Source organism: Apostichopus japonicus, chromosome 16, assembly GCF_037975245.1.
Source record: "Apostichopus japonicus isolate 1M-3 chromosome 16, ASM3797524v1, whole genome shotgun sequence".
NCBI classification, from domain to species: domain Eukaryota; kingdom Metazoa; phylum Echinodermata; class Holothuroidea; order Aspidochirotida; family Stichopodidae; genus Apostichopus; species Apostichopus japonicus.
The window spans coordinates 4,740,474-4,762,945 of NC_092576.1; the positions used below are offsets into that span (position 1 = coordinate 4,740,474).

Consider the following 22,472-nt stretch of genomic DNA (forward strand, 5'->3'; position numbering starts at 1 on the left):
TTTGGTACTTTACTAGATCATTTCGGAGTGCATACCTAGGGTCACCATGCTATCGAGTCACATTTTCTTGATTTTCTTGAAGTGGATGTATATGATTCACAAGGTTTCAAAACAGTTTTGAAACTACTGTATGCCTTCATTAAAGAGGAGGTACTTTGTAAATGAGTTTGTAATATTTTAAGGTTCTTTTTTTTAGTGTACGAAAATTTATGGAACGCCAAGGTGTTCTGTTCAGTTAAAAGACAACTAAGTCTAGTATTCTCTGATCTCTCCCCAAATCACGGCATGATTTCACTTTTGATATAAATGTATTATTGATGTATGAAATGCATAAATGTATTTTGTAAGAGATACTGCATATTTTGCTGTGTCATGTAACTTTAAGATATCTTAATGATATTTTTTTTAGATTACATCATATGATGTCATCAATTTTGAAGAGGTACACAAAATATTTTCATGGAGAATAGTGTCAATGTATATACCATATGATCATTTTAAAAATTCGTAACCAAGATGTTAACCTTTGAGATATATGAAGACCATTTATTGAAGTCAATGAATATTAGTGAATGTGCTTACAGTACTCTACCTTCTTGGGATAATGATAAGTTAAAGCAGTATGATGTTAAAATTTTGGAGTATCCAAAAATTTTAAAAGATTGAGGGGGATGTTATGAAATAGTGATACCATCTCTTTGATGTTACCGAAACACTCCATCGAGACACCTTACAGGGCCTCTTATGTATTTAACTAGGTCATGGATTCAGTTTTCCCACGAGAAGTTTTTAACTATCTTATTGAATCTTGGTACAGGGCCTTTTCCCAAAATAGATTCCATTATGTCTGTGGAACATTCGAGAAGGTTCTCTCACGTGGTATGGAAGTTTCCATAGAAAGGGGATGGACTTCCAAACTCCCAACCAATCAGGGCAGATCAGTGCCAGCGCACTTATTTTTATATCGTTAAGTTAATACAGGATGGTCAGGTCATTGGCTGCCTACTGATTGTGCGCAGTGAGATTTTGTAGAAGTAAGATATAAAAGTAAAAGGAGGCCGAAAGTTTACGGACTCCGTCAGCAAAGTTTATCACTTGATCAGCAAATTTATCACTCCGCCGAAAGTTCATCACTCCTAATTGTTTAATTGACGGAGTCAAGTCAAGTCAAATCATTGTAATTTAGTTTTATTTGTTAAGAGAATCGAGAGAGAAGAAATTATACCGAATCATTAATCAAATCCGATCTTGTCAAATTGTTTTTTGTGTGAACTCATTGTTTTCTTCCGTTCGAGACATCTCCTGAAGAAGCATAAATACGGCATCAAGATATCCCAGTACCTTTCTATCGCGAGTCCCGATGTAGTATTACCATCGGAGGAGCCGGGCTCGTCACAATATTACACTTTGTCAAAACATGGTTACTGATGAAGTTAGACCAAGGGCAAGGCTACGTACATATGCTTAAGTTAGGCTAAACCTATTTCCTAGTATTGAATTGTTAGTGGTAAGCCCAGGACATCATAACCGTCATCCCATGTTATTATTATGGCATGTGGATCTATCATTAGGGATATGGTTTTAAGTAAAATGAGGTGGTGGTAATTTTTGCCATTAGGCTGTAGTCATATCGCTTCCGAAAGGACAGCCGTAGCCGATCTGGGGTCCAGATTAACTTTTCCAGGGTCCAGTGAAAAAACAATACAGCAGCTGAGCAGACGACACTAGTATTACCAGTCAGAAACCACGGTGCCTTACGCACCATTGAACCAGGGACTAGCAAACCCACCATTCATTCGAGAAAAAGACAACAACTGGCAAGGTGTTCTGTGGACTTCAAGAGAAATGTCCAACTGGCTTTTAATGTATATTTGTTATATTAATACACGAATTACCTTACGGAAAACTAACTATGACATTGTAAACAAACTGTATATTTCAATGGGGAAAGGTAATGAATGTTTGTAACATGATGACGGCACAGTCTCTCAAATTTTCGACCAATTACAATTGCCAGTAAATATTTCAGATATTATGAACCACAAGTTTGCCTCCCTTTCGTTTGAATAAAATTGTTGCGTGTGCCAGCGTGTTTTTTAAGACGAAGGAATATTTAAAATATTTTAGACTTAGGAGATCTGGGGATATTTAGCCTCCAAAAATGGTGGAACTATGCAGCAGTTGGATGTTCTTGCGGATAATCTTATTCAAGATGGAGAAATCCATGTTATAACTTACTAGAAAGGTTTATTTATGTTATTTTTTTAATTTCTTGAGAGATTCCTGTATTTATTTGTGCCGTTTGTGCTGAGATAAACTCCTAATCATAACCTCTACTTACAAAATAAGTTTTGTATTCTGTAAAACGGTTATTGAGTAATTCTGTTATTTCGGCAATATTGTAGGGAATATCAAACAGACAGAAATGTTTTAACTTCCTCATTGTATTTTATTTGCCACAACTCTTTTACCCACTATATACTGGTGCTGTGCCCGACTGGGTAAAGGCGGTGACATTTGAAGCAATGAGACTTAGCAATCAGGAGGGTCGGGTTTTTGTAGTAACTCCGTGTCGAGCGTCCACATATAAAAAATAAGAAAAGAACATACGAGATGATAGTTGCGTCTAATCTATTCCAGGGTTAAGTCACAAGTGGAGGTAATGTATGTACAGGGCAGTATATAATATATATGGGGTTTTATAATATATATTGAGCTATACTCTGCCGAACAGTCGTTCAGTCCGTAGAACTTGATTACTAATCTACTACAGGGTTCGTTTCCCGACCTGGTTACAGTAAGGTGTGTTTTTTATCCAAGAGAAATATACGGTTTTACATCTGAAGTGACTTTCTAAATTGAAAAGATTCCAAATTTGAGTTAAAATATTGAATTGGAAACCACCCGACTTATAAGTTGTAATCCATAAGCACTTGTGGGCTACTCCCACATTTGTGGTCGCTTAAGCATCGTAAAAATAACTGCTGATTATTATTATTATTATAACTACCCTGTAGGTTTGTTTTTAAAATTCTCAGCCATCGTTGGTTCTAGCTTCTATACGCTACGACAGTAAAAATATTTACAATCATACAAAAATATAGAGAGATCCATCCATCCATCATTAGACTATTGTGATATTGTCTTTACAAGGATTTCAAACTTTGACCTCTGTTAACGTCAAATGACATTTAACCCATACTAACGGTGAACTACATAGTCTAAAGGACATCTGAAGTGACGTTCCCACTTCTTGTGTTCCAGTTTTCGACATCTGGCACTCGTTAGGGAATCAACAACTTATACCAACCAAGAACGATCTTCACTCAAGCGCGCGCTCTCTCTCTCTCACATGCCATCATGGTCACAAAGTTTCCTTTTGCCTCCGGCATTGAATCAAATCAGAAGCCGGTCGGATTAGCGATTTCCTGCCATGTTTCATTTGACAACGTAATGCAATAACAGCAGTGCACACGGTATGGTAATGTTTGCCGTTATTGATATGATTTCGAATGATCAGCAAGGTTCTTACAGAAATGCAAACCTGCCTATCAAGTAAAAAAGATTTAATTTAACAGTTATGTGCAAAAGTCTCAAAAGGGTTTCAGACTTGTTACCTATGTTAATGTCAAATAACCTTTGAACTCCACCAATTCAAAGGGATTCTTGTGCTCACGAGGGCGGATTTACATACCAAGATGTTGCTTTGAGGTACCATGCCATGTTTACAACGTTTTCAGACTTTGACCATTGTTGACCTCAAGTGAGATGTTACCTCTTTCAACTGTTTGGATTTATACTTACGAAGTGGGATCTACATATCAAAATAAAACAAATGTGCATGTAACTTACAGTGTATACAAGGCTCTGAGGTTTCGATGTACGTCGACCTCGAATAACTTGAACTAAACGAAAGTATGAAATTCAAGCGAGACGTTTTTTTTTACTGATCGTATTTACAATCTATTCAGACTTTGACTTATGTCGACCTCAAATGAAATTTGAACTCCAAGCAAGACGTACATTTTTACAAAAGGTGTTTACACCATAAGCTCTTTTGACTTCAAATGACCTTTTGCCTTCACAGAGAAGATAGTTCGTTTAATGAAACAAGAATGCAAAAACAATGCGTTGAGCTTTCGATGATTAAATAAGCTGCATCATTTAAGAATGTTACACCTGGAACCTCCCTACTTAATATATTATATTTACAATGCCTCTGACTCCTACTCGGAATTCATGACAAAACAGAAAGCCAGTTGGCTTTGTTAACTTGTTTACAAGGTTTTCAGACTTTGTCTTTAATGTTGTTTGCAAATGACCTTTGACCTCAACCAAATTTCAATAGGGTTAATACACTGAACAAGTCGGATTTACATACCAAGAGTGAAGTTCAACATGGATGTAAATTTTGAGTAATCGTGTTGAAAGGGATTCGACTTTGACCTCTGTTGATCTCAAATGACAATTGGACGTTTACTAATCAAGTTGGATCTACCAAGTATGAAGTTCAAAAAGATTTATGTTTGAGTATGGAGTTAATCCACCATGAACGTTTTGACTCACCGTGTGTGTCCACAACTAACTTTGACCTTTGGTGACCCAAAATAACATTTTACCTCGTCAGAAAATAAGGGCAGCTTCTACTCAATGTGATACATCTACATGCAAAGCATGAGATCCATTTGTGGTTCCCTTCTTGAGACATTGAGTTTACTATTTTGACCATCAGTGACCTCAAATAACTTTTGATATTCTCAAACAATAGCATTTTTGTACTCAATATGGGATATAAATTCATCGAAGATTTCCTGTGTGTTAACGAGCAAAGCTACACTCTTCTTGATATTTCTTAGTCCTATCTGTTAAAACCACAGATGATTCAGCCGCATCACACGGACGTCGCCCACCTGCCTTTCAAATTTCAAACTTTCACATCGGATGGCGGTTGCTTATGATTCGAGTCTTCCAAAAGCTTTGCTCTAATTAAATGAAATATACAAATATATGAATAAATACGACTATTATAAGTGCATGTTTCCATACGCATTAAAACATTAACACAGTGATTAGTAATAACTCTACACATTGTACATTAGCTTAGTATATGTGCGTAAAAGACGACATGTGCCGTACAACTTAGTGATTATACACAAATGACCACATTTGTACTGGACCAGAAATGTAAGTGGACAATTTTGCATATTAGTCGGATGTGGCAACTTATGAGATATCTCGATAGGCCTGCTACCGAGAAAACTATTTATGCTGTCATTTCGATTAGGCTTGATTATCGCAATTCTCTTCTATATAGTGTAGGTACATCCCAGATTTCGAGCTTGCAAAGGATCCAGAACACGGCTGCTCGAATCATCCATAGGGCGAACAAGTTTACCCCTAACACCCCTGTACTGGAAGAACTACACTGGTTACCAATAAGACTCCGTATTGGCTATAGAATCCTCATTCTAGTTTTTCGTGCCATTAAAACTGGTACCCCAACTTATCTGTTCTCTTACATTAGCAAGCTAAATTTAAACCAATTCGTTCGCATTATCAATTTCAACTTGAGGTTCCAATGTCACGTACAAGATCTTTCGGTGACTGTAGCTTTCTGAATGCTACACCACTTATATGGAACTCCCTCACGATTGAAATTAGGTCTTTGGATCTATTATTCAATTCAGGCGCTGTCTTTAAACTTGTCCTTTCTCTCAACTCTATTATTTGTTGCACCTTTCAGCACCCTTAAAGCGCATTGAACAACGCTTTTGGAGTCTGCGTTATATAAGACTAGCTATTCTTCTTCTTCTTATTATTAGCTAAGTGATTGGGCACTATACTGTATAGCTTACTGACTTTTCTTAACACATAATATGTCATCTTTGTAACCTCTGAATCTATAACATGGCTTATCAGTTCAGATAAAGTACATAATTGAATCGCAGTGAAAAGACTTACCCTTCTGTTTGGTCGGTCTGAAAGCAACAAATGGGTAGGAATGTTGTCACATATAAATTTTAAAATATGAAATATGAGAAACATGAAAAAAGTCGACTTGGTTTATGTAGCAAAACACAACGTTAAAAAACATTAAAATTGTGCATAGTGATCTAAACCTGTGCATAGCGATCTATAATTTAGTTGCTTACATAATTCACTTCGCATTCCAAGTACACCCATATAATGAATTCCAATATCATTTGACTTTAAGGTCTTACAGTTTAACATTGTTGCGATCGCATGAGTTCATAAACGGTATGCAACAATGCTATCAAAATAAATTCACCACGGTAACCACACTATGTTGTTGTGAACACAGTTACCATTTTAAAGTCATGCCCGTAGTGGCTGCACCAATGGGGGAGGGGAAAGCATGAGGGGATTGGGAGGGCAATGAGGGCTCATTGATCAGACTGCCTAGACTTATCAGTATAGTTTACATCACCAATGAGCAACGTTGTTTCTCTTTAATTGACTCTAGAACTTTACGCTGTTGGTGTGTGGTTCCATTCCTTGATCAGGAATGCGATATGCTATTTCTAAGATAAAGGATTGCTATTACATTTCATACAGCCTACACAAATGGATACTGAAACCAATATTATAAAAATATGCAGAGACTGCTTCATACTGTATATATACTAGCACTTAATTCTTCCCACTGTATTTTTTCTTCACAAAGTTACCTCTGACCCCTGTGATTTCACCTCACAAACCCACAGAAAGTAAAAGTAATGTAATTTTTGTTATGGTTCTTGTAACTCTGTGTTAAACTACAGAACAAATTTTTTATCAGAAATGATATATTTTTTTCCAACACACAGCAGATATTTGCTTCCATACACTGCAACTTATATCTTAACCAACCTAACTCTACAAAGTTAAGCCTAACAATACCTCTTGCTGTAACAATGAACATGTCATCAATTGTACAGGTGATGTTCATGGAATCACGTGACACATAGCCAACCATCAGTTAAGGCATAACATTAAATTTACTTCCTCCTACACTTAAGTCCAAGAACGGTGGATCCCATTTAGATTGGGGGAATATGACCAAGATTTCTGAAACTTTCCCTCTGTGAAGTCAAAAGCACACTGAACAACAACGGGTAGGGAGGTACGTAGTGAGCTATCAAAAAGAAAGGGGTTGGGATTGCAGGGGAAAATAATAACCCTTGGCCATGTGGGTATCTTTTGCTGGACGAATTTTACTTTTTTATGCTTCGTTGGGCCACTGCAGATGGTAAACTGCAACATTTTATCTCGGAATGTTGACGGCTTCACCCACTAAACTTCACTTTTGTTTATAGCAATTCCAATTTATTTTTGAAGTTGTCACACCTAAATTTATGTTTCTTATCTCAAAATGTCGTTGGGTTTTTTCCTTGCAAATTTTGACTAACTATACCTCAAACTTTCACACATTTCCTCAAACTGACGTCATTTAATCGCAAAACTTTGACTTCTAAGTTTGACAAATTTTGAATGGTTAAAGTAGTTGTTTTTAGTTTGTGAAGATTTTTTTTTGCTCTAGTGGGGTGGAGAATAAAGCCCACCACCAGACCACCCCACCAGGCCCTGCTGTCTTTGGGGTCATCGAGTTAAATAGTTGTCCTAACCTAATGAGATTTTCGGGAAAGAAATAGCGGGAGAGCGGAAGCGTGTACTCATTAATACACTAATAACCCATATTTTGTCCCACCCAAATATTATGGGTCACATAATTGTATATACACATACAAATCTTTACATTTTACTCGTAAGTACAATGTTTTCTTTAATATTTTACCAAATTTACCACAATATCTATAGAATCCTCGCCTGTTCGTAGAATAATTTGATAAATTCATGTGATGAAAATTACAGGCATAATTTCCACTTATAATAGGATACTGAATTTACCAGTTTACTTACCACTTCTTCATTTGCCTTCTCTTTCTGTAATACAAGTGTAAGACATGAAGTTCAGTATTATCACGCACATAAACAGAACATGCAAAACTAACACGGAAAGAAAAAGTGAATGAAATATTTTCTCCTGAAATTGGAAATGACCTTAATCTGTGTAATTATTTACTTTATTACAGTTTGTTTCTTGTGAAGAAGCTACTTGTAGCGTATCTGTTTGCCAACGACAATCACATAAAAGTTGAATACGGAACTTAATCGTTATGTCTTTATAAGGTCACTCTATACTTTGGGTTGTAAGTGACATACTAGTACTCCCCCCCCCCCTACCTAGAAGTAAAACGTAATTGCGCCACTCCTGAAAAATATGAGAGTCGTTGAATGAAATCAAGTGTTGTTGACTTCAACTGTTCATATTCTTTGTTGCACTGGATTGAAGTATATTTTACTAAGTAAGGTATACTTACAAGCATGTAATATACATTCTCGTTCAGAGGACCGAGTTGTTTACCCTGTGTGAATAAAAAAATAACACAATGATTAGTACATATGTATGGAAGAAGACATTAGCAAGAACTTGATGGGTGTTATTAAGACGAAACCCAGATGAATTTGACTATGTTTGTTCTTCTACTATGTAAAGGTATATTTAAAAAAAGGTCTATTTACAATGAAATCTTCATATAATTTATGTTACGAGGACATACCTCCCATTGTCCAGTGTCGTAATTCAAATGTAGTATTCCTGCAACTGCAAAACCAGTTTGCCACTCGACTGAAAGAGACCATAAAAAGAGTTTTCCTTAGTCTGGTATCTACGGAAACTTGAACGTGTAAAACATTTAGTACAAGCCCGTTTGGTCAGCTACATCCGGACATATAACATTTATTTAATTTTCGAAGACGATCTTTGATAAACCTAGTAATTCTCGATTAAACAGATGCACTGTGCCACCTGTATTTTAGACACAAGTAAAAGTCTACTTGACATTCCTTTAACACCCCTCAATTGTTATACTGGCGTCCTGTTCACAACTCATATTTGCTAAAAACACCCTTTCACACTGGACTGTGCATGTCTTCAACTCTCGGGGTCCTGCCTAATGCTAACAATATGAAGAAAAGAGGTCAATGGAAAATGCATTGATCTTTGGAGAACGCAGTTTTTGAAAAACTGTTAGTGATCTGATATCCATCCGAGTTGTTATTCTAAATAATATTTTTACTAGGTTTTCCCACTTTGACCTTCTCAATACACAACCAACTATCTTCGGATATGTTGACCATTCATATTGCTCCTGACGAGATATCGCACATATACGCATGTACCATCATGACTGCATCGGTGAAAACTTACTACCTCCGTTCCACCCCTCCCCCTTCAGGAAACAGTGATTAATGCACCCATGATTAGATGACAATCAACCCTATATATAAAGTACTACTGGAGCTTGAAATAAACAACTTTTCAAACCGTAACTGGATGCTGAAAAATTATACGACGAAAATATCAATTGAACAAAAATGAAAAGAGGTCAATTGTAATGTGAATAGACTCTTATCAACTGAGTGTTAACCTCAAATAACCTCCTCCCCCCAAAAAAAAACAAAAAACAAAATAGGATTCTGGATTTTATTTCACTCCACCCCCACCCCCACCCCCCAATAAAAAGGAAAAGAAAAAAACTTGTATTCATTACGTTAGATCAACTACCACCTATCAATTTCATCCAAACTGTGCTTTTTAATGTATTGTTTTTAAACAATTAAAAGCGTTGACCTTCGTGTACTTCACTTCACTTTTTAAGAAAATAATTTTCTTCTGCTAACTAAGGTGGATCAACACCCCAAGTATGACATTAAACCATCTTAATCATTTACACTTGAAGTGTTTAGCTAAACCGTCACGCACATACCCACACCCCACGAACATACCTAAATGCACGCGCAATTACCATCGCATAAATCTATTTGGCTTCGATAAGAAATGCGCTATGCTACTGACATTATGCACGACGAAAGCAAGTATGAGCCCAGTACATAAACATGTAGCTTTAGGGTTGTAGATAAAGACGTGAAGAAATCTCCTTTTTTCGTGTTTTACTAACTTTTTCTCAAACCAGTTGAACAAAGGATAATCATAAACGCATAAGTCATTGTTCTTAATCGTGCAGATGCAATCATTTACAAAACAACATTTCACCTCATCAACATTTACCTGTAAAGATTAATTTATTTGTAAGAGTAATTTGTTAAACTGCACTCTTACCAAGTGGCTTCTGTTGTAACGTGCTCAACTTGTTCTCAAATTTAAAGGGCAGCAGACTTCTTTCAATCCTTTGAGGAGAAATTGTATTAATTCGTCAGTGTTTTGTAATTAGATAAACTGAAAGGTGTGCAATATTATACTCTTATTGTTAAGTCCACAAATGCCGGTTCAAGTATTTTTTTACTTTTTTTTTCATTTCACATCTGATGTAGCCTGCTCAAATGAAGGAACATACCACCGTTTTTCTTGGTAAATAAATCAATCAATTAGCTGAAAGAGGTATATTAATTCTGTACGTGATATGTGTAAGTAAGCACGAGATGGTTCGACATATTGCTAAAACGTCTTCACATCTAGTTATACTCTAACTGCAGTAATTATTCCAACATATAGGTAAATTGAATACATGTAATTCTTTCTCAGACAATATGAATAATAGTCGACAGTTCAAAATAACTACGCTTACTTGATTTCGGTCGGTGGACTTCTGGAACAAGCATATTGCAGGATACTTATCAATTTGGTTAGGTCCCATTGTTGCCATTTTTCGTTTTCAAAGTCCAATCTGTTCAAAGTGTTAAGCGGAGGTAAAACTGCTCCAGAGCTTAGATTAATAGCTACACCGTTATCTTCAACTGACGTGAAGCTGTCTCGCAGTATAATCTTTTGAATGTCAACCTATTCAAGAAATTAACCACATAATAAGTTTGAGGAAACATGAATGAGGAACCTCAAAAAATTATCAACATCAATTAGATCATTTACTAACTAGGATAGATTACAAAGTAATTCAAAGATTGACCAACAGGAATATTGCTTTAGCAATCTAAGGTGTCTTTCATATCGTGTAAAAAATATCTAACATGAAATTGAAATCTGAAACATGACAGTTGTCTCAATTTAGCTCAGTTAATTTATATTTATAATATTGATATGACGATGCTTGGTGTTTTTGGCTCCGTGATTCTATTTAATAAAGTAATGTTACTAGGTTGCATTTTAGAGGTAAATACCAAACATGATGTGGTTTGAGAAGCAACAGGCTTATTGGCAATGGAGATGGACAACAAGCAAAGGAACATGACTCCCCTCTGTACTAAATACAAAACGTTTTCTTTCATTTAATAAATACATATTTTACACATAGTTATGTAATATTCATATATTCATCGCCTTAACTTGTAGCATTTAAAGGTTGCAAATTGTTCGTCACAAAAACACAACAAATTTACATATTTTATGATAGTTATTCAACATCACGTGTATGATTACAAAGTCCATAATTTTACACAATTATTAATCAGTTAAATCGTATCTATATTAAACAATGTTAATCTTCTCTGCAGTGTTCCTCTGTAGAGTTTGAAACTTTCTAAATGGAGTGGACACTAGATGCAGGCAATTCGTTGTTTTAAAATTTCACATATCATTGCTTCAACAGAAACAAGCATTTAGAGAAGTAAACTAGAGTTTTATCTCACTGAAAGTCAAAGATACGTGAAGTCGCTATTTGAAATATTGTTCAATGTATCGAAACATCATGAATTAAGACATGACTGAACGGTTAACATATTGGGCAAGCACTTGTTAGATGTATATACGAACTTAGTATATATTTAGTGAATGTTTTATTTTGAAAGTTAAAAGCAAAATAGAATGAAATAATGAAGATAACTATCTATGCATCGGTCACATTTATTCTCAACGCCACATATTTTCAGATTCTTCTACCAATTGTTTTTGTTTGACAAAAGAATATCAAGCTTAGGTACATAATTTCTTTACATATCATTCACACTGAATCGAAATTAAAGTAATATTCTTTTAAGAAGTTTTTTACCTGTCTTTCAGATGCTTCCTTCAACCTCTTCACTATCCAATCGTGTGTAGCTCGAGTTTGGTCTTTCGAAATTATAGCTTTCTTATACAAGGCTTTACAATGAAAGAACAAGGTCGATTTATGAGTAACAGTCTTACAATCGTATTTAATTTCTTTCTGGGTCATTAACTTAAATTTATATGCAGGTGCAGTACAGGAAACTTGATAATAACTGAGAACGCATTGCTTCTTACATCAAAATTAAATACACAGTAATTGAAAGTTGTAAATAATCCATGAAATAATATTTATATATATATATATATATATATAGAAATATAAATATAGCTTAGATACCTTTTAATTCTTCTTCTGTCACCCTTTTTGGAGGTTCGAGTAAGTGCTGTTGTTGCTGCTGTTGATGTTGTGTTGATGCTGTTGTACCCCGTCGATCTTTGGAATTAATCTCTGTTACGGATAAGATATAAACTGTATTACTCATCTGAGTATTGTAAGCTGTAGTTCTAACAGCGAAAATGAACGTATTCATAATAAAAGACACAAGCTTCAACGGACATTCTGAATACGTTAGGTAAGATAATATATTGTTATGTACATAAATAGACGCCTGAGATCTGTGGGATGTGAGTCACTAGTTTTCACGGGAACTGCATTGACAACTTGAACTCTGATCTAAAGAAATGACCGGCACCACTCTATATGTGAATGTAATGATGCATAAATATACAAAGTGATCATCTCATAATTGTCATAGTGCTGATAATAGTAATACAGTCAAAGCGTGACTTTGGCTGAGTGGGCGTGACTAAAAAAAAAGGTGTAGAAGTAAAAGATATGTTATTGCCTATTTTATGTCAGGATGATCATGTATGTTAACATTCAAATACCACTTTAATCTGTTTAATATGATTAATCTGTTTAATCTATATAATCTATTATATTTATTCTATTTAATCTATTTAATCTGTTTAAGTTATTTAATGTATTTAACATATTTAATATATTTATTCTATTTTATTTATTTCATCAATTTCATCTTTCATCTGTTTAATCTATTTCATCGATTCCATCTATTTTATCTATTTCATCGATTTCATCGATTCATCTATTTAATCTATTTTATCGATTGTATCTTAATAACGTACATCGTTGGCTAAAGTCTGGCTTTGGATGGTGTGTTCCAAGGAATAAGTTATGATGACATGTTGGCTAGTCAATAGCTTGGACAAATCCATGATAGGTACCAAAGTCTAAATACATACTATTATCAAGTTATGTTCATCCAATGATTTCCATCTTATTAAAGTTTCTTAGTCTATCCTTATTTTCTCCTTAGACTACTTGTGGAAGCCGGAAAGTGAATTCACCCGATTGTAACAAGAATTACGTAATTTGAATAAGTGCATTTGCTATAACTACTTTATTACAAGATATTGTTACGAAGTGTGGAGAGTGACGAACACGTTTAATCAGCATAAATAGGTTAGAGTATTCAAATTTTGATCAAAACATTTAACAGATGAAACTAATTTGAAATATGTAGTTCTTGACAGTGTGCCTTCACCAAGACATCTAAACGTATTATGGATCCGTTTGGCTTACATCATTCCATTTACGTGGATTCAGTCTGATTGTAGTTATTATCACTGCTCTAATTTGTAGTGAAACAATGAACTATAGAACTGCGTCACAAATACAGTTAATTGAAACACGACAACAAAAAATGCACTAGAAAGTAGGTGCTAACCAGGTTTGTAGCTAGGATTCCCCACACATAGTAGAACAGGAATCACAGGAGAGCATTTCAAGATTTCTAACCAGGAAGGGGTGAGAAGTCATAGAGAGCATCTGGGTGAGGCTTAATCCAAGTGTACGGCTATGCCCTATTATTGCAATGGAAGACCCCGATCCCATCACTGATGCTACAAGTCGGAGTTAACACAATGTCATATCAATGATGGGAACATGGATAGCCGTTAGTGGGGCAAGTAAAGGCTGAACCAGATATCCTTGGTGTCACAGATTGCAATGGCTTCGAAGTGTTTTCAGTATAAATAAAGTAAGCAGATATTCCTAATAGGAAAAACTGATTTTAACGTCTAGAGCAGGGTTGTCCAACCTTTTGTACAGGAGTGCCACATGGAATGATTATGATGAAGGAGAGGGCCGCATGAACCCTACGCTCGATTTTTTGCCCGGAGCCCAAGGCAACAACATGTGAGCACTGCACGCGGAGCGCACTGATTTATTTTCCTTCCTGATAAAACAGATGAATAAAGTACACCCGCCCCCCCCCCTCCCCACTGAGAATGTCACACAAACTGACCTGTATTCGGTTTTTTGGACCCAGAAGGTTCGAATGATTGATTATATAGCTTCAAATTTCTATCAATAAATCTGCTCACTAAAATTTCGCACCGTACAGCATCTCTGGCTGGACTATCTAGGTTGGACAACCCTGGTCTAGAGTTATCTAAGGAAGCATCGACAACGGTCTGATTGCAAAAAGAAACCTGAACCAAATCAATTAAACAGAAGTCTATTATATACTTTAGAGTAATATTTACATTTACTGATTAATAAATAAATTACCTTTCCATCGGTAGAGGACGACTCCGATGATAATCAATAACACTAATAACACAAAGAACACAACAACACCAATCCAACCAGTTCGTCGTTCCTCCTCTGAAATACCAAGAGAAATGGTCAAACATGAATATCAACAATTCCAAATGCAAGTTGACATCATCTCCAGATAACAAATCAACACGGCTATCTTAAATTGGTTCATAAAAGTCCAAACATGCATGTGAACGATATACAACGGTATGTCATATCGGTATCAAGAACTATACACCGCATACAAAGTAAAAGTACATATCTTACACGTTAATTTTGTTAAACTCTGTCCCTTTATTTTGCAACGCTTCTCCTCCAATTCCACATCAAAACAACAAATGTATTCGATCAGTTTATGTTTACTACGTTAACTGGAATACTACATAAAATTTAACCTGCACATAAAATAGTTATGGGGAAGTTCTTTCATTTTAATGTAGTTCTTACCCTGAAAAGTTACATCAGTTGATGTAAATTTCGTTGTAACACCGTCAGTGCTGTAAACACACGTGTACGTGCCCAATGTAGGATTTTTAACCGTGTTTATGACCAGAGAGCTACTTTGCAATGTGAATCCACCAGGCATCGTAACTTCACTCCTAATTTTAGTTCCAAATGCAATAATTTCTTCCGTTTGACCCACTTTTTTCCATACAAAGAATAACACATCTTCCCCGCAGTTCATAACCACTCTTTCATTAAGAGTTACAAGCAGAGGTTCCCTAGATGCTTCCAGTGTCCCGCTTTCAACCAGTATCGTAGATTCATTGTAACCTACCTCAGACACATTGCTTCTCGCTGCACAGACAAATAAACGTAATGACAGAGAGGTTTGTAACGAAATATCTACAACAGTATAGTAAGATTGTAACTCATTGACACTGGTTGTTACAGCTTTCGACTGAGAAGAGATCTGTTTATCGCCACTGCTAGTTCTCAACTTCCACGACAAATCATCTAATACTGCACCTACTCGTAAAACACTACATTTTAAACTTGAAGCAGTGTTTAATTCTAAAAAGCATAAAGATTTCTGGTCACATCCAGTAGCATCAATGGTAGGGTACGGTTCACGTGGTTTGTCTGCAAATTGTGAAAAGGAAGAAAAATAATATTGTCCGGCCAGAATATATTCGGCCTCATAATATGGATAACTTTTATGAATTTAGTTGGGCTCACTAACAACTAAAGGTCGGTATTCTTTCATTGAGATCTTTCCTACTCAAGTAGTTCATACTCGTCCAGCTAGCCTGGGCATTTATTGTTAATTTTTGGAGACCATACTTAGCGAAACATCTCTATTTCAATAAGAAATTGAAACTGTAGCTTGTCCCCTAAAAAGATATCCTATTTAGACTATTTACTGAAGATAATATACCACCATCTGAAATTACCAAATGACATCCAGTCGTCACGTAGACACCGCATGATATTCAACCATATTCATAACTTCATTATAGGGTATTAATATGCTGCAGTGTGGTTTGACTGTTAGATATATACCCACAATGCAGCTGGCTTCAACGCTAGTGTTATTTCAATAATGTAACTTTTTACACTGTTGAACCATTGTAACTCTATTAGTAAGCTACTAATCACGTAATACTATTTTATCATCTGTATGGTTGTACACCGACCGTTTCTAACTTGTTCTCACCGTTCCATCGTTTGTATGATAACATTAAACAACGTCTATATAGTATGAATATGACTGAGTGAGTATATGATTAAAAGTATGGATGAATGGATTGATGAATGAATGAACAGACCACCTTTTGTCAGCTTGTAAACCTTCACGTTAATGAGAAACAATGTATGGAACATGACAATGGAATATGAAAGGAGAATGTGAAGATCATCGAGGAATGATTAACTGAACTAAAGTCATATGTTTCACACCACGCCTTTCTTCTCAACAAGCATGATATATTTCTGAGAAGAAATTATCACCAAATAGTAGGCGTAAAATCGGTCAGTGTCTCGATTTTTCTCTTCTTGGAGGATGATTTAACGTTGAATGATTTCCGGGAGAAAGAGAAATATACAGAAAAGTATCGGAACTTTATCGAACAGACACGCATCTACAATTTAAGGGAGGGGTTTACCTACTGTCAGTTATGCCTATGACGTTTTTCGTCGAACTCTACCAAGCCGCAGTTAAAATGTTAAACCTCTTATTGTGTTTGTATGTGGATTCCACATCGCATTGTTTCTCTACATCTTCGCTCCAAAACTCTGAACTCCTTGTGTTCGGTCCAGTGTTTCGACGGATAATGCTGATGTGGTTTGTCTTGATGTAAGACATCATGTTGACGTTCTCTGTTCAATTGACTCTTTTTTTTGTCTTCTATGTCCATCAATGATATCACATCATATCACGTCAAATATATTTTTCAACTGTGTTTATATGTCTTTCATTTGCAAGCATGGAATAAATATTTGTTTTTATTCAAAAATCTCATTTCACTAAGCAAAACCCTTATAAGCCAGACTTGAACTTGGAACCCTAATATTACCCCAGGTAATCACTGTAGACTCGATTTTTTTCTTGTCCCTTATCACCCTCTACATTTGTTTTCTAATTGTTACCGTCGAGCCATGGTTACTGTCCAATCATTCTCTGGTTAATATCGATACTTGTGGACCACGACAAACAGACGTCGGGTTGTTTGGAAACTTATTTGATGTATTCCTTACTGAAGCTTAAACACTTCTCTCAAAGGGCGAAATATTGAATTATTGAATCATGATTCACAGGCTTAAGAAATATTTACAAATCACTGCTTATCCTTGTTATTACTTGCCATGCTAATTCCATTGCAGATTCGAATCAACTGTTTTAGTTAAATGAATTTTCGACACATCTATAGCAGTTTCTTTATCGTTTCAATAAAATGATACTGCTTTTTGTTTCTTATGTGGAACATTTGAAAAGACATGTGAGCATGCTTTGGCAGATTGACAAGGAACTTCTACTTTCTTGCAAGGTGTCAAAAGTACTATTTTTGGCAGATTTTTTTTTTAACATTTAACAATAAAGAGGTTATTAGGTCATTGTTCTATACAGCAATATCCTTCTAACTTTCTTGTTTTCAACAGGACACCTTTTTTACTTTGTAAGAAATCGCTGAAGAGCGACCCCCTGCTTAGCTAAAGACTTGTTGCAAAAACCTCAGATTTATGTTAAAAGGAGAAAGCAATATATATGACTCCGAGAAAGGCGCATATAAAGTATGAGGAATTGAGACGTCCCTTTTGTTTCTGTACAATGCTATTTGAAGGATAGTTTTAAAATATCTGTATTTAAAATTTCCTCCATATGAAAGCCTATAGTGTATTGTCTTCATTTTGTTATTTTTGTAAATACAACCACCAACAATAAACAGATGCAAATGAACTAATACCTGTTGTTATGAAAAAAATCGACTTACTAAAGACAACTACATGAACATCTTCAAAGATAGGATCTTCATCTAAAGTCGCCAATATTGTTACTCCGAAAATATTATTATGTTTGGTAGAAACTTCGTTGATTACAAGAGATCCATTAGGTTGAACAACGTATTCTCCAGAATCATGTCCGGGTCCAGATATGATGCCGTCTCCGAGGGAGATAAATGGTCGATCATTGCTAGTCACATTGGTCGAGTTGTACCAAAAGGCTCCATATAAACCACTAGGATTGCTGCAGGATATCACACCTTTCTTTCCTAATTGCAAATATTGCGGAGACTGACACTTATCAGATGAGACAACCGTTCCTGTAATTAAAGAAGAAAGACTTATACATGGAACCTGTTCTCAAATCGCATGAAAGTTGTAGGGAATCGATTTTCCCCTCACACCGACTTCCATTCTCCAGTTCAAAATGTATAAATGGGTGAGTCTAAGAAATACACAACCAGCATATGGAGTCGTAATATATGTTGACTTGCATTTAACTAAATTTTAAAATTACTATTCAATGGACCCTACCCCAACCATAATAGTATTCATAATATTGTATTACCATCATGCAGAAACTTTCACCACATTTGAGAATGTCACCCCCCCCCCAGCTGTCCCTTCCTCCCCTGCAATACCGCTCGAGACTGGGCGTGTGCATGTGATGTGATAGTACTGTACATAGGAAGTCTTAATACCGAAGTGCAGGTCTTTCATTCCACTTCGTGTATATTCATGAAACCCTTCCCTCGCCCTTACGTGTATTACCAACAGCAGTCACATACCCCCCCCCCCCCTCTCCAAGATAAAACCGGTATTTGATCTTACCACTCATTAGGCACCAAAGGATAGTAGTGATCACGAAAAGGTTTGTGGTAGACATCTGAAAAGAAAACTAACACTTGAACTCCTGACATAAATTGATCGTGGGGCATCACAAAAAATGAAAACCAGGCCTGATAGTTCAGGATGGCCTTCATAGTTCATTTTTTAACAGTCACATGCAATTTGGCAGGAAAACCTGTTTTCGATAGAATTTGAAAGTTAATATCCTCCATTTCACTGTAATCATTTCTTTTTTTCATATATATGTTTTCTTTGGTGCTGCATTTCTCCCTATTAATCTTCAGTGAATTAACAAGAAGTTAAAATAAAATGAGCTGTTTAGCCATTACTCATATCAGTGAGGTTATATCCGGTAATTTTTAGTCAAAGGGAGTTTCAGTTGCGGATAGCCACTTCTCAACTTGGGTCGCCAAAGAAAGGGTTATATAAGCAGGATGGTAAAGTAATTATCATATATCAGTTGTATCAAGGATAAATCTATTGTTCTCTAGGTAAAATATTGAACAGGAGGGTCATTTCATGTCAAATGAACAGATTATTGGAGAATTCTGTAGTTGAACCTTCTCCAAAAACAACACCATTCTTGATGATTGGAGCACCATGAAATTAGGAAACTGTGAAAATTTCAGTTGCATTGCTTAAAAATTGTCGATTTATAACCATTTGAAATTTTCAAGAAACCCTGTGGGCCAAGTGGCATTTCCTTAATTTTCCTCAGTAATTGAACATCCCAGCACCCTCTCATTACAGAAAGCGGTAGAGCCAATTACCTCATACCAAAAGTAATGCAAAATTAAGGTTGTTTTAATACTGTTTTGTGGAGTTGTTTTAAAAATGCCACAGTATCCACATTTTTGAATTCTTTTCCTAAAAATGTGCCATTGTGGGTGATTAAGTTCTCCTAAATTACTTAAGGATAATTGAGTGTTTTTAAAGGGTTTATAGCTCCATGATACGACTAACCCAGTGAATACAAACACACGCTAACAATGTTTTCCTGTGTTATACTTTTAAGTTATGTAACTCCGAAGATGATATATCATGTTGCGATCCAGTACGTTGAAGGGTTGTAGTAGCCAAATAATCACAAACATAGCCATGTGAGATTTGTGAATTTTACTTACCGGTACGTTACTTGTACTGTAAGTAAAAAATCCTTAAGTATTAAACCAATTTCAAGGTTCTAGCTTTTTCCATGAAAAATTATGAGATTGTAAAGTTGCTCCGAAGTGCAAAATCTGTCGTTTTTGACAGCTGAATAGTCAAAATGGGTCAGGTTGAGAGAGGCTGATTTTGTAGTCTATAGTATAAGAGAATTTATGTTTGTACAAACCGTGAAACATGCTATGACCTTAAATTACAATAACAGGTGCTCAGAAAGCCTGTGTAATGGTAAAACAGTACTGTAAAAATCTCAAACTTTGATTGAGTTTTGATTGATTTAAGTGATTTCCCATTAAATATTTAAATACTAGGCAAAATAACTTCCTTAAATTTTCGGAGAGGGTCTAGCAGCAGCCATAAGTGATTTGATACGGAATGACAAAAATAAACAAGCATTTTGTCTATACTAAGTCAACGATTATTCATTCATGCCCTTACTTAACTAGGCATAGCAACGTGTCTTTGTAACCTAAGCCCGTGCTATCATTAAATGAGAAGGGACACCATTTCCAAGGAAACTTGTCGTTCACCAAACTTACTATGTTTATCTCACGTTGGTTCCTTCATAAATGGCAAACCTGCATTAAAAGATTTCACAAAGACATTAAGCATCACGTGATATAAGGTATTTCATATATAACTCATATATTAATCGGCGTTTGTGAAACGATTGCTTGCTGATTGTATGCTGTAGAAGTTAGAACGAAATGCAGCTCATGGTTACATGCATAGTGTAACGTTCGTCAGAGTATTAGACCTTTTACAAAAAGATATATACATGACAGAGTGTATACACATAAATTCGGGAAATTCCACTTGGTATTATTAGAACTGCCTCGCAAAATACTGTTTTGGGGCTTTGTTCTGATCGATCCGATATGCAAAATCTAGTACACATATTGCCACATTCTGAGTCATATATATGGAATAAACATACCATGGCAAAACTGCACAATGATTACCAACTTTTAACATACTACATAACTGACCTTATATCCTGTTTTAGGAAAGGAACCTTCACTCAGATAATCTAGTCGGGGTGTACACAAGCTTACGTTGACTTCGACACAACCTACGTACAGTACTACAGCATACGCCCACGTAAAACGAAACTTGCAGCTAGCCTAATGTCTACCGGCACTAACTGACTCAAAACAAACGAAGTGTTTAACGTATAATTATGAAAAAATGCGAACCAATAACGTCAACTCCATACCTTAAAAAATCTATTGTTCACTATAGGCTACGTCTCTTTGTGTGCTAGGTCTACACAGTAGCGCCTTCACTACAACAAACTACAACCAGCATTACGAATGAAACAACGTAAGGTTCATGGTGCAAGGTCAAATCACTGAAAGTTGACACAGTGATACCAACGAGGTTAATGAATCTGGAGAAACTATCACACAGTAAATACGCGCGTACGCGCGTACCATGTATGGAGGGTCATGTGATGTGTTCCAGGGTGGTACTAATATACTACTCTCCCTATTACGCACGATGATTTCACCTAACTAGTATAAAATGTGTTTGCGTGCTTAGAGCAGCAGACGACACCCGTTACCTAGCAATAACCGTGCCTGTAGCCTAACGTGATAGCTATATTCCCGTCGGCGTATTTTTTTTTCCTAGGAGGGTTAGGGGTAATTATCATATATAGGCGTATCCAAACCCTCGCGCATGCGTGTTACTCATAGACACGCGTTACTCATCGATCGCTGTAATACACATGTGTGGGCCAGGTGTACGTGGGCAGTATGTACGCTGTACAATGCAATAGATCTCCGCTGTACAGTTTTACAATGCAGTTTGCCTTTTTGGCCAAGGATTACCAAGTGAGAATTGAAGAAAATAAGTGAAAGAAGTACAAATTAAAGCTCGATCAAATCGTCACCCTCAATATCATCACATAATTATTTTTCATTTGTACAATTAAACAATGATGCAAAGCAGATAAAGTACCGAATGACTGATAGTTCATAAAAGCAGGCTTAAGTTTGTATGTAGGCCTACTATATTAGTATCATGTACATGTTACACTTTACCGTAACATTAAAGTTTACCGTGAAACTAGAAATACATGTAATGTAGGCTAGCAGATTAACATTAACCAAATCATTAAATTAATGTCAGTCGCGCACAATGATGACGACAGATGAAATCCGTACATTGTGTCTAAAATCTGGGTGAGAGAATTACTTTAGTTAATGCAATTGTATCGAGTAACTTTACATCTAGGGCGAGATTCCAGCTGAAGATTTTCGCAAGGATTGTCAGTCGAGCAGGTCTCCATTGTTGCACGAACGCATATACGTATACATGTGTGCAAAACGTGAATCGCGTCGCACACACTGTATGTACGACTACTACTAC

At 36.0% G+C, this 22,472-nt stretch overlaps 1 protein-coding gene across 3 annotated transcripts; it reads right to left on the minus strand.

Moving 5' to 3' along the window:
- Positions 1–206: 206 nt before the first annotated feature.
- Positions 207–21,455, minus strand: LOC139983191 (uncharacterized). 3 transcript variants are annotated; one of them, XM_071996582.1, is made up of 15 exons: positions 21,316–21,455; positions 20,639–20,677; positions 18,918–18,972; positions 18,077–18,406; positions 15,093–15,728; positions 14,616–14,711; positions 12,360–12,470; positions 12,024–12,115; positions 10,650–10,861; positions 10,184–10,251; positions 8,622–8,689; positions 8,382–8,426; positions 7,921–7,944; positions 5,962–5,978; positions 207–4,982 (listed from the first exon to the last, which is right to left on the minus strand). In XM_071996582.1, exons 3-15 carry the CDS (start codon positions 18,970–18,972, stop codon positions 4,925–4,927), a joined length of 1,812 nt encoding a protein of 603 aa, XP_071852683.1. In that variant the 5' UTR covers positions 20,639–20,677; positions 21,316–21,455; the 3' UTR covers positions 207–4,924. The 3 variants fall into 3 exon arrangements, with proteins under 3 accessions (XP_071852683.1, XP_071852684.1, XP_071852685.1); XM_071996583.1 differs by lacking the exon at positions 21,316–21,455 and adding an exon at positions 21,089–21,293; XM_071996584.1 differs by lacking the exon at positions 20,639–20,677 and having other exon boundaries at positions 21,316–21,413.
- Between the last annotated feature and the right edge of the window lie 1,017 nt (positions 21,456–22,472).

What these genes read in the sequence shown, in the direction of transcription:
- LOC139983191 (XM_071996582.1), bottom strand. Translation starts at nt 18,972, where the DNA reads ATGTCTACCACAAACCTTTTCGTGATCACTACTATCCTTTGGTGCCTA. An exon ending in AGGAAGCATCTGAAAGACAG is followed by an intron (nt 10,862 to 12,023) that starts GTAAAAAACTTC and finishes TTTCTTGAATAG; the next exon opens with GTTGACATTCAAAAGATTAT. An exon ending in ACGACACTGGACAATGGGAG is followed by an intron (nt 8,427 to 8,621) that starts GTATGTCCTCGT and finishes TTATTCACACAG; the next exon opens with GGTAAACAACTCGGTCCTCT.